Raw genomic sequence first — 16599 nt, 5'->3', positions numbered from 1 at the left:
CAGATGTAACGCACTTTTCAAATATCTCAGCCTCTACCAGATTTCCTTTCTGGTCACTAATCCCCCAACCCATTCTCTGACCATACTATAACAATATTTTTAAAGACATTTAAAGACATTTTTAAAGAAAAATATTTATAATGCTATTGACTAATCTATTCTCCTATGCTCTCTTTGCCTCTAAATGAAGTTATTTCTTGTACTTCTGCATTTAGTTAAGTTTCCATTAAATTATGAACTTGACATTTATCATAATCTTCTCTGTTTCTTTTTTAAAAATTTCTATATCATTGATCATTCATTCTTCATCTTTGTGAATAACTATTTCAACCCTCATGATTTTGCGATCACTTTTTTCCCAAATGCTCACCCAGTAAAACGTGTTCCCCTGTTCAACTTAATTTCCCAGGATAAAATATAGCAGTGTTTTCTTCCTCAATATGTTGTCAAAATACCAATCACGGAAGTTCTCTTCTGCACATTTTAGGAACCCTTTCAACTCTTTGCCCTCAAGATGGTTATTTACCAACAAATATACTGCATTCCATTCTGGTCTCTGTGCTACAGGAAAGATGCTGTGAAACCTGAAAGGGTTCAGAAGAGTTTTACACGGATCTTGCTAGGGTTAGAGGGTTTGAACTATAAGAAGAGGCTGAATAGGTGGGGCTAATTTCCCTGGAGTGTTGATGGCTGAGTAGTGACCTTATAAAGGTTTATAAAATCATGAGGGACATGGATAGAGTGAATAGCCAATGTCTTTTCCACAAGGGTAGGGGTCAAAAACTAGAGGGCATAGGTTTAAGATGAGAGGAGAAAGACTTAAAGGGAAACTAAAGGGGCCAACTTTTTCACGCAGAGGGTGGTGCGTGTATGGAATGAGCTGCCAGAGGATGTTATAGAGGCAGATACAATTAAAACATTTAAAAGGCATCTGGATGGGTACATGAATAGGAAGGGTTAATACAGATATGGACCAAATGCTGATAAATGGGACTAGATTAATTTAGGATATCTGGTTGGCATGGATGAGTTGGACCAAAGGGACTGTAGATCTCTATGACTCTATGAATATTAGGGTAGTTAAAGTCTCCCATCATTATTAGAGCTTGAAAATCATCTTAAAACTTTCTCTTTTACCTTTTCCTTCCTTCTTTTAATATTGATAAACCGTACTTTGTTAATTTTACTCTCTCAGGTCTAATGAATTGCTCTGACTATATGGGTAGTATGTTGGCTCAGTGGTTAGCACTGCTGCCTCACAGCACCAGGGACCTGGGTTCAATTTCAGCCTCAAGTGACTGTCTGTGTGGACTTTGCACATTCTCCAGATGCTCCATTTTCCTCTCACGATCCAAAGATGTGCAGGTTAGGTGAATTGGCCATGCTAAATTGCCCATAGTGTTAGGTGCATTAGTCAGAGGAAAATGGGTCTGGATAGGTTACTCTGCAGAGGGTTAGTGTGGACTTGTTGGGCCGAAGGGCCTGTTCCCACACTGTAGGGAATCTAATCTAATCATATACATATTTTCTGTTGCCCCTTCCTTTAAATTCTTTTGCATCTTCTGCATACTTTGCACCAATTCCTTCTTTAACTAAATTTTTGCTCTATTTAACGTCACTATTTTTACTAGATTTACCCAACGCTCACCAGCTTCCATGTTTAAAACTCTTTGATTGCTGTCACTGAGCCAAGTTGTTTAAATAATTGAAACAAAATTTGCTCTTAAAATAAAATGTTTGTGATCAAAAGACAGAAAGAGTAATGTAATGTCAATGCAGCTAATTCTAGGTTGGTCAATGGAAATATGCCTCATTTTGGGGAGTTAAATTATCAGAAATATACTTCTGCAAAACTTTAGCTGAACGATCAACTCAAACACCTCAGTATTTCAAGTAGAAAGTCTTAGTGCTTTACATAACCTTGAAATAGAAACACAGCCAACCAAACAACCTGCAGCTGCAACACTTAAAACATTTTTTACCTTTTTCCTTAATTTTAAGACTGATTTTAAAAATACCATAGAGTTAATGGAATGTGTAATGATGAGAGGCAAGGTAACTGACCTTCAACATGAAATGCAGCAAAATGGGAGAGTGCTAAGTCACAGTCATACATCACAATTATTCTTAATAATAGTTATCACTGTATACTTAATTCCTATGAAAGCCAATAAACGCTTTTGAACCCTATCATCTTTTGAAATAACTTATGAATTTATAAACAAGAACATTTATTCCCTAACAGTCTCTGTAAAACATAGATGAGCACATTTTGTACCGGCTGCTGGTATTTCCATCTGGCCCACTGTGATATGGTGCATTCTTCCTCACAACAAATGTCGCTCACGCATTTTGTGAGCCATGTCCTAGTAAATTATATTCATTCAGTGTCTAGGGAAGTAACAAACAGTCTGGGCTTCTTGGCCTTCCTTCAGATCAATGTTTGTGGTTCCGATGTATGTAGAGATGATCCTAGTTTCTATGTGTATGACAGGTTTTATTCACTGAGCTTTAAAATGCCTAGCCCATGTTTTAGCTCAGGCTTCCTGCTCTCTCTACAGTTTGTTCACTTTATCTTGAGTCCACACCCAGGCTTAACCAATCAAACAAAGTGAAAGTCAATTGTCAACAGACGCAGTCAAAAGCCAAACAATTGAACACTACACAATCCTCTCTTGAAAATGTGGTTAAAATATTTAATTAGGAACAGATATGAAAAATGATAATTTGGTATGAAAATTAGATACTGCTGAACAAAGCCGTTGCCATTAATAATATGAAAGATGTTGTTGTGCAACTTACTGAAGCCTCTCCATCTGGATATGCTTAGTATAATCTACTCCTCTCAGACCACCGTGGTTGAGCTGTGATGTTTATTAACAAATCACAAGTTGGTCTGTATCTCTACTGTTCAGTCACTTTCTCTTGCTCCAAGCATATCATTTTATCCCATTCTCTTGTCTCTCTCTTTTAAAATCCTATACTCTATCACTTTACTTATCCTTATCATGAATTTCTCTCCGATTCTACATGGTGTAATTCCTCATCCATGGTGATTTTTAACCTCAGTCACAACTCAGTTTGTCATTATCTCTAATACTGCAGCCATTCTGTCCTCCTTTAGTCTTTCCCTCCACATAAAGTATCCTCTCCACTTTCATAGTCATTCCCTTGACCTTGTCATTTTAAATGACGTCTACTCCCATATATTGACCACAGACATAGCAGTGGGAGATGGAGTACAACGTGGGAAAGTGTGAGATCATGCATTTTGGCAGGAAGAATAGAAGCACGACTATTTTCTAAACGTAGAGAAAATTCAGAAGCCTGAAGTGCAAAGAAAGTTGGGAGTTCTAGTCATGGATTCTATCAAGGTAAACTTGAAGGTTTAATAAGTAGTTAAGAAGGCAAATGCAATGTTGGCATTTATTTTTGAGAGGACTTGAATGTAAAAGCAGGGATGTATTTCTAAGGTTCTACAAGGCTCTGGTCAGGCCACATTTGGAGTATTGTGTGCTGCTTTGGACCCCATACCTCAGGAAGGATGTACTGACCCTGGAGTGTGTTCAGAGGAGGTTCATGAGAAAGGTCCCAGGAATGAAAAGCTTGACATATGAGGAACGTTTGAGGACTCTGGGTCTATACTTGATGGATTTAGAAGGATGGGGGGAATCTCATTGAAATCTACAGAATACTGAATGGCCTGGATAGAATAGATGTTGGGAAGATGTTTCCATTGGTAGGAGAAACTAGGACCCAAGGGTACAGCCTTAGAGTAAAGGGAAGATCTTTTAGAATGGAGATAAGGAGAAACTTCTTCAGCCAGAGATTAGTGAATCTGTGGAATTCACTACCACACAAGGCTGTGGAGATCAGGTCATTAAGTATATTTAAGACAGAGATAAATCGATTCTTGATTGTCAAGGGGATCAAGAGTTACTGGGAGAGAGTGGGAGAATGGGTTTGAGAAACTTATCAGCCATGATTGAATGGCGGAGCAGACTCGATGGGCTGAATGGCCTGATTTCTGCTCCTATGTTTTATGGTCTTTTGGTCTCAATCTATGATCTTTTTCTTGTAACCTTCGGCATTCACATCACCCTGATAACTTCATTTGCTTCTGCATCCACTCCTGAGTAAACTAATTTTTTATGTCATACAACTGCATGTCAAATTTACAGTTTTTGGTCCTTCATTGGCAACAATATTTCTGCAGCTGTTAGTCACTACGGTACTCCACTATTTCTGCCTTTAAGAACTTGTCCTCGCTAAAACTCTGTCTGTCTCCCACTCCGTGTATAACCTCCACTTTTATTCCTTAAGATCGAAAGGGCTGAAGTTGAATTACCTCTCCTCTGGTCATTTGTTGCCAGATCTGGCTGGAGCACATCAAGAGTTATCAGACCTTACTCTCTATCTGTCGAAAATGTCCACTGCTCTTCCTTGCCCCTGTTCCTTCTCTCCTGACTGCTAACAGCAACTATGAAGAGTTTGTGGATTTTGTCCCACGACTGATGCAGCTATTTTTCAGCCAAGAAACATCATTACTCTTGAATTGTCCTGCAGTTTCACAGAATTGAACATTAATTTTAGATTAGATTACTTACAGTGTGGAAACAGGCCCTTCGGCCCAACAAGTCCACACCGACCCACCGAAGCGCAACCCACCCATACCCCTACATTTACCCCTTCACCTAACACTATGGGCAATTTAGCATGGCCAATTTACCTGACCTGCACATCTTTGGACTGTGGGAGGAAACCGGAGCACCCGGAGGAAACCCACGCGGACACGGGGAGAATGTGCAAACTCCACACAGTCAGTCGCCTGAAGCGGGAATTGAACCCGGGTCTCTGGCACTGTGAGGCAGCAGTGCTAACCACTGTGCCACCCATAATTTCTCAAATATTACTGTGATCAAATATTACTGTGATCAATACTGTAAACAAATAACAAGCTCTTGACCTGCTGAGGATACTGCGACAGAAGTGGTCTTGTCTGGTAAATGGGTGGCTCAGTTTCAGGAGCACAGAGGATTATGGGTATTATAGCTGCCATTATTGACTGATTACTCCGAAGTTGGAGATCATGGATAGAGATAGATGGTTCAAGGCTGGAGAGTATGTTATGAAAGCCTCCAGATTTATAACTCATTTCAGCTGCTTTGGTCACATTGTTCCCTTTCCTTTCCCATCAGGCCAAACCCCTTAAGGTTATCTCCCCAACCAATCAACACCTCCCAACCTAATAATATGCTGGTTCAGAGATGAGACAGTGCTAATGCTAAATAACTAATACAGTAGTAGCCACTGTTTTTAATCTAGAGAAGCAAAGTTCAAGGCAAAAATCAGTTGGAGTAAGAGGTGCAATGGGAGTGGTGTAGCTGGAGGGAATCACTGAGATAATATCAACATACATTTATATAGAGCAGGAGTTACATACATTGGAAGCATATTCTAATGTACCAGAATAAGCCACCATCCTAAGCAAGCTGTTCTAGTTCAAGTACAACATTGGCATGAACTCAATAATATAGAAAATTGTCCTGCCCACTAAAAACAGTCCAACTCCAATCCAGTGAACTTCTGTCCTACTACCCTACTCATGCAATCTGAAACAAAAACAGAAAATGCTGGAGAAATCCAGTAAGTCTGGCAGCATCTGTGGAGAGAGAAACAGAGTTAAATATTATTTTGTGATATTCACATTAAATAATGGCTATGTAATGACCAATTCCAACAAGAGACAATCTAACTATCTCTCTTTATATTCAATGGCATTGCCATCATTGAGTTTTCCACTATCAATGTCCTGGTGGTTACCATTGACTAGAAACTGAACTGGACCAACCATATTAATACAGTAGCTACAAAAGTAGGCCAGCGATTGTGAATTCTGAGGTGAGTGATATAGCTCCTGACTCCTATTAACCTGTCCACCATCTATAAGTCATGAATAAGAATTGTGATGAAATCCTCTCCATTTACTCAGTGAATGAAACTTCAACAACATTGAGAAAGCGTGGCATCATCTGGGACAGGGCAATCTGCTTGCTTAGTACCCCACACATAAATATTCAATCCCTCCAAAGTTAACACACAATGTCAGCAGTATATACCATCAGCAAGGAATCCTGACGAAAGGCTTAAGCCCGAAACATCAATTCTCCTGCTCCTCGAATGCTACCTGACCTGCTGTGTTGTTCCAGCACCACACTCTCGACAGTATATACCATCAATAAGATGCATTGCAACAATTCACCAAGGTTCATTTAACTGCAACTTTCTATCAGTTTAAAATTCAAGGGAATCAGAAGCTGTCCATGTTCAAGTGCCGCAAGACCTGGACAATATCCAAGCTTGGGCTGACATAGTAGCAAGTAACATTTTTGCTACATAAATGGCAGGCAAAGACCACCTCCAATAAGAGACAATTTAACCATTGCCTCTTGACATTCAATGATCATCGCTCAATCCCCCACTATTAACATTGTTAACCAGAACTCAAGTGGACTTACCATTTAAATACAACAACTACAAGAGCAGCTCAGAGGCTAAGAATAGTGTAGCGCAGAACTCGCCTCCTGTCTCCCCCGAGGCTATCCTCCGTCATCTACAAGGCACAAGTTTAGGAATGTGATGGAATACTCCCCACTTGCCTGGATAGGTGCAGCTCCGATAACACTCAAGAAGTTTGACACCATCGAGGACACATGATTGGCACCACGTCCAAAAGCATCCACTCCCTCCACCACTCAGAAGCAGCAATGTGTACCACTTACTAGATGCACTGTAGAAATTCACCAAACCCACAACCACTAGAAGGACGAGGGTAGCAGAAACATGGGAACCACACCACCTGCAAGTTCCCATCCAAGCTGTTCCTTCAGTGTCTCAGTGTTAACAACCTCAAACTCCGTGCATTGTGAGTATCTCTACAACAACTGAACTGCACTGGTTCAAGATGTCAGCTCTCCACTGCCTTCTCAAGGGCAAATGGGGAGGGACAATAAATGGTTTATGATACCCAAATTCCATAAAGAATAAAAAAAGTAAAATTAAGGAGTGTTTTTATTGATCTTTTATTTTAAGATCTTGAAACAAACTGGGGCTAATTAGAGACAAATTATTTTCAATTTAGTGGGGAAATCTAGAACAAGGGAAGAGGCCCTCTTGTGGCACAATGGTAGCATCCCTGCCCCAGACTGGCAGGCCCAGGTGTAAGTCCCACCTGTTCTAGAGCTGTGTCACAGCATATTTGAACAGGTTAATTGGAAAACATCAACAGCAAAGGGACATGACCTGAAAATCAGAGCCAGGTCCTTTTGCAAGAAAGGTAGGCAACACTTTTTCACAGAGCAGTGGAAGTGAGGATCTCTGTTCAGCAAAAAGCAAACTCAAATATCAATTTTAAACCTGCATTTGACTGATTTTGGGGATTTTTTTTTTGCCAGACTGTGGTAGAAAAGGATTTGGAGCCAAGGTGGTTGGATGAAGTGAAGTTCCAGAGTAGGCAATTTCTCACTGAACAGCAGAACAAGAGGAATGAATAGCGTTACTTTGGTTCCTTGTTGCTGTGTAACGCCTGAGATGGAACAAGATTGTTAGGAGAATGGAAATGATGAGAGGGATCTTGATACTTATCACTGGAGGACATTATCAATGAGTCTTTTTTTCTCTGTAAAATAACGTGCCGTCAATATTAATTATGTTTATTTTTAGAAGTGTGCTGAACTGTAATTTGGTTTGACAGAATCTGTGTTTCATCAACAGATTTACCAGCGTCTTTCTGTTACATTAAGGGGACACTGTCAGTGAGCAGGTATGCACAGCACATCGCATATCTGGCAGGCGTTGGAATTTACACAGAGTTAGAGGATTGGGGTGGGGGAGATCTCCAGTGAAGCTGCCCTGAGGGATGTGGCACCTCTTGAAATTTTGGAAGATGTGCACATCCTGCTGAGACAAACCAAAAGTCGCCCCTTTAAAAGACTGAACATTGGTGAGGCGGGAAGGTGCAGCGCAAAGCCTGGCCACTGGCAGACTGACAGAAAGAGAGAGCGAGAGAGCTGATGCTGCCCCAATGTTTGGCAGCGACGCTCCTCCAGCAGCAGCAGCTACAGCAGCAGTAACTTTAGGAATGGCACCTGCAGAAAAAGCCAGGGCATCGTGGCTTTGAGAAACCGGGCACTTGAAAAGCGGATGGAAGTGCGTCCCCGGCTCTGGGTTGGAAATGGTGAAGTGAAGCCTCGCCAGGCTGGCCAGCTGTCTGTGATCTGCCAGCCCCGGGCACTAGCCCTAGCATCAGCAACAACACCGCCGCCCCCTCAGCCCCTCGCCCCCTCTCCAGCCGGGGCAGCCTGAGTGCGGAGTGTGGGACAACCAAGGCACCAGCAAACCAGGTACTGGACAGGCTGAAGGGAAGGTGCTGGGTAATGGGCTCGCTGCAGGCTTTGACCTTCATTCTGAAGCGTAGTGAGTGAGAGGGGGGACAGCTCCTTGTGCTCTGATCGCCTCCCGGAGAAATGGTCCTCCTAGTGACTCCCTCTCCTCGGAGGGTAAACCGTCTCTCTCTCCCCCCCCCCCCCCCCTCTCGGGTTTCTCAAAGGGAGCAGTTTGGCTTCTTCCGCGGACAAAAAGTGATCGCCCGTAACAAGTGGGATCTGTCTCTCTCCCCCCCCCCCTTCCAATAATTCGCATTAACCCCCTGCAGCTGCATCCCTTGCTGGCTGTGGGATGTGAAAGAGCCCCCGTCCCTCCCAGCGCTTTCCACCCACACCCCCCCCCCCCCCCCTCCTCCAGCGGTGAGTCAGAGCCAAGGACAGTGGAATGTGGCGCCGGGATTGAGGTGAGGAGTTCAACCTGTAAAGTCCAAGACCGTGAGGCTGCAACTCCCGCGTGCGACCTTTCTGTCCCTCTAGCTGTTTGTCTGTCTCTCTCTCTCTGTCTCACCCCAGGGAGAAGATGCCGTTCCACCCTGTGCACACCGGCCTCCTGTACAAAGGCAATTACCTGAGCGGCTCACTGTCCGATGGCAGCGATATCGAGCAGTTGGCTAACATTTCTGAAGAGGAGCTAGAGGGTAGGGAACATCTCCGCAGCTTTCACTTGCTAATTCACTCATTGTAACCAGCGTGGGCAGAGCGTTCAACACCCCTCTCGCAATTAGCAGAGTCATAGTCTGCTGGCAACACAATGGCAATCCACACACACACACACACATACACATGTATGTTTCATCTGTGAGGGGCCACAGGAAACTTTGTGGGAGGAGGCTGTTGGGGAGCACGAACAGCAGCTTGGAGCTATTGAACCCAACGCCTCCCCCCCCCCCCCACTTCTCTCTGGTTTCCAGCTTGTGGGAAATGCAACGGAGCAGGCTGACTCATGGATGCCAATGACAATCAACTTTTGATGCACAGCAACGTTGCCAAATGCTCAGAAAAGGACAGTTGGCAACGTGAGTTGCATCTGCAGCATGTTAAATGGTATTTTTTTTTTAAAAAAACAGCTATTCGGCTTCATTTTAATCGACTGGTAAAGCAGGGCATCAGAAAGATGCAGAATTATGCTGCAAATGCAAACAAGTGCATTTCATATCTTTAGTCTGATAAATATGTTTGTTAGCACGAATTAATATTTTCAGAAGATATTTAGAAATGTTTTGGCATTATTTAATTTGAAGGGCTAATTTGGCAAAGTTACTTTGAAACATAAAAAAAGTTCTGCAATTTTAAACAGAAAAAAACCCCACGAGAAACTATCGAATTTCCTTAACAATACTAGAATCTACCTGATACCTAATTTTTATTTAACTTGGCTACATGATCTATCAGGAATAGCATACATTTATGTTATACTTTGTCTGAATTTACAATGAGTTCCTAAGGGTTAACCCAATGTTCTATCTGTGTGGGTCCCAGCAGACTTTTAGCGTGCATATAGATTCAGACGTATTAAGGTCAATGTTAATTAAGATACTGTAGTCACTCCTCATTATTTTTGGCTTTAGGAAATCCCTCTGCTGATAAAGGAGAGTGTATGAACTTCTGAATAATACATTTTTGATTTAGTCTTCAGAGTTAATTTTCCCTCCTGTGTTTCTACACAGGAATAAAAAATGTCTATTTTAAAAATAGTATTTAACCCACTTGTTTAAAACAAAACTTTGCATTTATCGTAATTGAATTCTTTGAAGAACTGCAGTTTGAATGTGCAGCATGAATTTAGCAAGGCATTGTCAGAAGCTGGTGTACTTCAGTAATTTTGATTTTTGCCCCAATCTGTTTCCTTCTCAGTAACAAAGATGTAGACAATAGCATTAGTCCATCAGAGCTGGGTCTAGCTGTTGCATGGTTGCTTTCCCACAACCATTAATTCTGTAAATATATGACAGGATATCAGAAGCAAGTGGGAGAGGAGAAGCAGGCTAACTAGCTGGCTCTGGAGAGTAAAGAAACAGCACTGATTTAATGGACCAAATGGCCTGTTTCTGCATGGCAACATTCCTTGATTCCAGGGAGACATGCAAACAAACATTTAATCATCTGCTAGACCAAGCAGTGAGTAGGAAGAGATAGCATAGATGGTCTTGCTTTTTCCCTACCTTACAATCTCTTAGGAGTAGTCAGTGCAATGGCATTTCTAGTCTAATTAATCTTTCAGTGAAAAAAAGGCTTAAAAGCGACGAGGTCTTTTATTAAGGTGGTTTAATTCATATTGTTTTAGGTACTGTACATCAAAGTGAAATATGACTTGACTGTTGGATGTGTATTTATTGCAAGTTAGTTGTTTATCATAAGATTTAAATAAAATGAAAAAAGCAGCTAAGAAGCTGTTTTTTGTAATAAAAAAGAGCTATCCAAATTACAGTCGCAACGAAGAACAAAGGATTGAGATAAAAGCATATTATATAGATTTGTGAATTTTGGCACTGTCAGATAAGCAATATTAGTGTTGATGAATACAACACTTTTCCATTTCAATCTATGAACTATACAAATCCTGTCAGGTCAGGTAAAGTACAGCCAAATACAGAGGAAAGCTCCTAGTATTGCACATATAAAACCATAGATATTTATAGTACAGGAGAAGACCATTAGGCCCAACATGTCTCTACTAGCTTCTTGCTATATCAACCCATGGAGTTTCAGTGCCCTGCTCTGTCTCTGCAGCTTGCTCTACTTCAAATAGTATCCACATTTTTTGCACAGCATTCCAACAATTTACACTGTAAACTTATTTCTCTTAACCTCTTCCCTTGTTCTTTTAATTGATGATTCCTTGAGTGCAATTTTCTAACCAGAGAAAATATCCTTCAACTGCTCACTCAATCCTTTTGAATATAAAAAAAAACTTTCACACCTCCTTTGGTTTCCACTGATCCCACTATCTCAAAATGCTCCTCATAACCATACTCTCTCATTCCCTCTTTATTATATAATGGAGCTATCAAGACTGCAAAGCAGAGAGTGCTATATTTTTACAATGCCATTTGAAAACAGTTCCTCTAATAATGCAGCGCTCTTTTGATATTACATTGAAGTGTCTGTCTAAAGCAGGTACTCAGATCCCAGAGTGAGATTTGAACACTATAGAAGAGAAATTGACTTCTAGCAATACTATGCCGACATACCTTGGTTCTGCAGGGTAGGCAGCATTATGGGTGTTGAGGGTAGTGACTTGTTGTTCTGTTTACCAATCCCTTCCCCTAACCCATCCTACCCTACCCAGGGAACTGAGATAGAAATGCTACATGAAAGAATTTCTCTTTTTTCACTTGAGTGAGATTGCTACACTCTCAGACAATCGAGCATAGAATAATGAAAACTTCTTATAAAGTAATTATTTTAGTTTTGGAACTTATTTGAATAATATTGAATATGATAAATCAGATTTGCATTAATTGTCACATCCAGTGGAATAATCATTAGGAAAAAAGCACTAGGATTATGCAAATTCCATTCCTACAATCTTTGCAACTGTATTTGAAGAATCAGAGGTCAGATAACAACACTGCACCTCAATTTGTGCTGCCTTTGAACAGTGTCCCCTGATTGGAATATGCAATTAATGAGTTTACTGTTTAGACTTTGAAGTTCCTTTTTCCAATGTTTCGTATGAAAATAGTATATGTCCAAACATGCCAGTTTCAAGGCAAAAATTGCTGACTGGTGAGATGCACATGACATAATAGTTGACATCAGTGATGACTTTGGTGTCATGTCGTAGTGTTAACTGCTCCTGCAAGTTTTGGTGAATCTAGTGAGAAACCTCAGACACAACCTCAATGCTAATGATGGATTTTTCACTTCTCAGCCAGATCAGAGTAGCATTTTTCAAATGTGGCCATGGACTGTGAACCTAACTGCAAGGCCATCATTTGTTGAAAGTTAAAAATCACAAAATACCATGTTATAGTCCAACAGGTTTAATTGGAAGCACTAGCTTTCAGTGCACTGCTCCTTCATCAGGTGGTTGTGGAGTACATGATTGTAATACCTGTGTCTTACAATCGTGTACTCCACAATCACCTGATGAATCACAGTGCTCCGAAAGCTAGTGCTTCCAATTAAACCTGTTGGACTATAACCTGGTGTTGTGTGATTTTTAACTTTGTACACCCCAGTCCAACATTGGCATCTCCAAATCATCATTTTTTGAATATCTCTAATAAATTTTGAGAAACTAATACCATTACAAGTCAGGATGGTTTGTGGCTTGAAGTGGAGCTTACAGGTTCCCATGCATCTGCTATCTTATCATTCTGGATGGTAGAGGTCAGGGTTTGAAATGTGCTGTTGAAGAAAGTTTTTCGAGTCATTGTAGTGTATCTTGTATGTGCTTAACATTGATGTCATTGCATGCTGGTGGTGAACAGTCTGAATGTTTTCGATGATGAATGGGGTGCCAGTCAAGCAGGCTGCTCTGTCCTGGATAATATTTATCTTTTTGTGTATTATTGACTCGTTATACAGCATGAAAGCAAACCCTTCAGTCCAACTTGTCCAGAACGACCAGATTTCCTAAACAGATTAAGTCCCATTTGCCAGTATTTGACCCATATCTCTATAAGCCCTTCCTTTCCATGTACCTATACAGATGCCTTTTAAATGTTGTATTTGTATCCAACTTCAACATCTCTTCTGGCAGCTTGTTCCATACACCCTCTGCATGAAAAGTTGCCCCTCAGGGTCCCTTTTAAATCTATCCCCTCTACCTTAAAATATGCCTCCTGGTTTTTGATTCCTCTACCCTGGGAAAAAGACCCTGGCAATTCACCCTATCCATGCCCCTCATGATTTTAGAAACCTCACCCCTCAGCCCCTGATGGTCCAGAGAAAAAAAACCCTCTGTCTATTCAGCCTCTCCCGAGCTGAAATCCTCCATTATTGACAACATCCTTGTAAATCTTTCTGAACCATTTTAAGTTTCACAACATCTTTTCTGTAGCAGGAAGACCAGAATTCATTGCAGCATTCTAAACGTGGCCTCACCAATGTTTGCACCATAATGTTCCAACTCCTATCTTCAGTGCTCTGACCAATGAAGACAACTGTGCCAAATGCCTTCGTTGCTACCTTGTCAACCTGTGACTTCACTTTCAAGGAACTATGCACCTGCATTCCTAGGTCTCTTTGTTTGGCAACACTCCCCAAGGCCCTACCATTAAGTGTCTAATTCCTGCTCTGGTTTGCCTCCCCAAGATGCAACACCTCACATTTATCTAAATTAAGCTCCATCTCCCACTCCTCAGTCCTTTGGCCCATCTGATCAAAATCCCATTGTTCGCTGAGAAACAGTCTCTTCACTGAACACTACCCTGCCAGTTTCTGTATTATTTGCAAACTTACTAACCATACCTCCTATGTCTACATCCAAATTATTTATATAAATGACGAAAGGCAGTGGACCTAACACTGATCTGTGCAGCACACTGCTGGTCACAGGCCTCCAGTCCAGGTTAGTCTCTCTTTTATTGAGAATGTCTGTGGCTGATACTTGTGTAACATGAAGCTTATTTGTCATATCATCTGGGGGTATTTGTTGTTACAAGTCTCTTGCTTCCTGTATTTGCTACACGTCTTCTCTTAGATCCCCTCCTCAACATTCTGCTCTGTTATATTATTCTTACCAATGTGTTTTTGAACAGAAAGCTGTTCTGCTCTTATTCTGTGAGATACACATTTATTTAGCTCAGTAGCTCCAGGTCGATTCTGAACTAAAATATTTATTCTTTTGTTGTGAATCAACATCAGCAGAAAACTGAGTGAGTTCATCATTAATTGCCTCTAACCAATCCTTTAGCAGGTTAAGTTGGCATTTTGTTTTCTTTTTGTTTTTAATAGCTCTTTTCTGGAGAGGTAAAAACTTCAAAGTAATGCTAAATACCAAGCAATCATCTGTTGGCCCTATCTCATGGCATTCTGCCATTTTTTACTTGCATTTAATTTTTTGAAAGTAAAGGAATATGAGGTCCAACGTTTTTTTGTGCATGATTGCTGCAGAATGGGGCAAGAAAAAACCTAATCTGAAAGAGAGAGAAAGATTGATGTGTTAAATCGGACCCAGTCATGTTTTAGATGCTGACTCACCTGCAGTGCATTTCCATTGTAAAACATTTTTTTCTGGATTTTGATGAGGACTTTAGTACCTATAATGAATTTCAGAGCTCAGTGTAAGATGTAACATTGCAGCCTGTTTCTCTGCCCTTTGTTCTGTAATGTGGGACTTTCAGCATTTTTGAGTACCATGTAACTGAAAGTTCAGAGTAGTCTTCAAAGGGAAGTCAGCATTCATGATTTGTTTGCAGATATCAGGGACAAATATGTTTCCCTCTTTTCTGTTTGAAATCATTTGGCTTTTGAAGGGCAATGTTCAGATCGAAGGACTTTGTTTCTCATATGTCTCACCATTGCACTGAATTCCTGCACCCAATAGAGGCATCACATGGGTAAATAGTGTCCCTGCATTTTTGGTTTGATCTCAACAAAGTTGTAATTGCTTGGTTTGTAACTGGAGACTGTATTGAAACATAACTGAAAAATTAAAATGCACAGGAATATAGATTCATCTGGAAAACACAATAATCACAATATAAGGCACACACCAGAAAAATAATTATGACCATTTTGTCAACACCAACTTGCATTTATATGGCCTCTATTATGTGGTTTACAGGATGGTTATCAAACAACATTTGGCAGTAACCCACAAAAAGATGAGGAAAAGTAACTAAAAGTTTAGCAAAAAGGTAGGTTTAAAGGAAGGTCTCAGAGCAAAAGAGGTAGATAGAGAAGCAGAGATGTTCTGGGAAGGAATTTCGGACTGATTTTCTTTTTGGCTAAACAAATAAACTGTCTGAACGATTTAGTAGTTAAATGTTGTGGTCCCATTCAGATCTTCACAATCGCAGGTTAGATCTATGGTCTATGCTGAATTAGCTAACTATAACTGGAGTGGTGATGAGAATGCTGCAGTTGTAAGAACATAACAAATAGAATCATGAATAAGCCCATTGCCCCTCAACCCTGTGTTGCCTTTTGGTAAGATGATGGCTGATCATCATCATCAACTCTACTTTACTGTATGATTTCTATATCCCTCTGTTTTCTTATATTCCAAGAAGCTATTTATTTCAACATTTGTATGTTCCTTAGCCACATCCTCCCTTCCCAATGGCATATTTTTGTACAAATGCAGGAGGCGCAACATTTGTCTTTTTACCTGCTCCCTTTTCACCATCCAGGACTCAAAAGCTCCTTCCAAATGTAACAGTGATTTACTTGTACCTCTTCAGTCTTGTGTACTTCCTGTTCAGGGTGTCTTCTGTTCTACAGTGGAGAGTCCAAATGCACACTGGATGACCGCATTGTGAAATGTCTCCATTCTGTCGAGCACAAGCCTGAGCTTCCTCACCCTGTTGTTTTAAATTCCCATCATAGTCTCCCTTTAACCTTGCTGTCCACAGTCTGCTATATTGCACAAATGAAGCTCAAAGCAAGCTCAAGGAACAGCACTTGCCTTTTGACTCGGCACACTACAGCTTTCTAGACACTGAGTTCAACAGTTTTCAGTACTAACCTCTTCCATTGACTTGCTCTATATTTTATTTGAAGGTTTGGTCTGGTCTCATTTCTCTTTTTATCCCTCTTATTGCAGTCAAAAGGCTATTATCTAGCCATTCACTCTCTTTGGCTTTTGCACCTTGGGATATTGTCTAACTTAACCTGTCGTGACCTAGATCCTATCACAGACCATACATTTATTACATTAAATGAATAAAACAGTAGAAAGATCTTAACACAAATAGCAAAACAAAGTTTCAAACCGTTCCCCAACATGTCATTTTATGGACAGTCAGTTCCAGAGAAATTTCACATCTAGCTCAATGTTTTTGATTAACTAAATCTTCCAATTCCTTTTCCTTGGACTACATAAACATCGCGACCTCATACCTTTTGAACAAGTTCAAAGCCTGTAGGTCCACCATCACTGTATCTTGGAAGCCACTCTCTGTTTGACATACAGTCACACCATCCTGTACTTGACCACTGTCCAGTTCGAAACTAGCACCTAATGGAGATAACTGGTTTTTGA

General features: G+C 40.8%; 1 protein-coding gene across 1 annotated transcript in view; it reads left to right on the top strand.

The window, feature by feature from the left end:
* The first annotated feature begins 7822 nt into the window (after positions 1-7822).
* Positions 7823-16599, top strand: part of LOC122564218 (calcium-binding protein 8) — a 367727-nt gene continuing 358950 nt past the window's right edge. The window contains exons 1-2 of the mRNA XM_087977417.1: positions 7823-8402; positions 8958-9082. Coding sequence (XP_087833543.1) covers positions 8965-9082 — 118 coding nt within the window. The 5' untranslated portion in view covers positions 7823-8402; positions 8958-8964. The remainder of the gene's footprint in view (positions 8403-8957; positions 9083-16599) is intronic.

This window comes from Chiloscyllium plagiosum, unplaced genomic scaffold (genome assembly GCF_037043375.1).
Source record: "Chiloscyllium plagiosum isolate Xiang-an unplaced genomic scaffold, Cpla_swu_hap1 HiC_scaffold_31, whole genome shotgun sequence".
NCBI lineage: Eukaryota > Metazoa > Chordata > Chondrichthyes > Orectolobiformes > Hemiscylliidae > Chiloscyllium > Chiloscyllium plagiosum.
The sequence above is the reverse complement of the archived record's forward strand: the minus strand, read 5'-3'. Positions and strand labels throughout refer to the sequence as shown.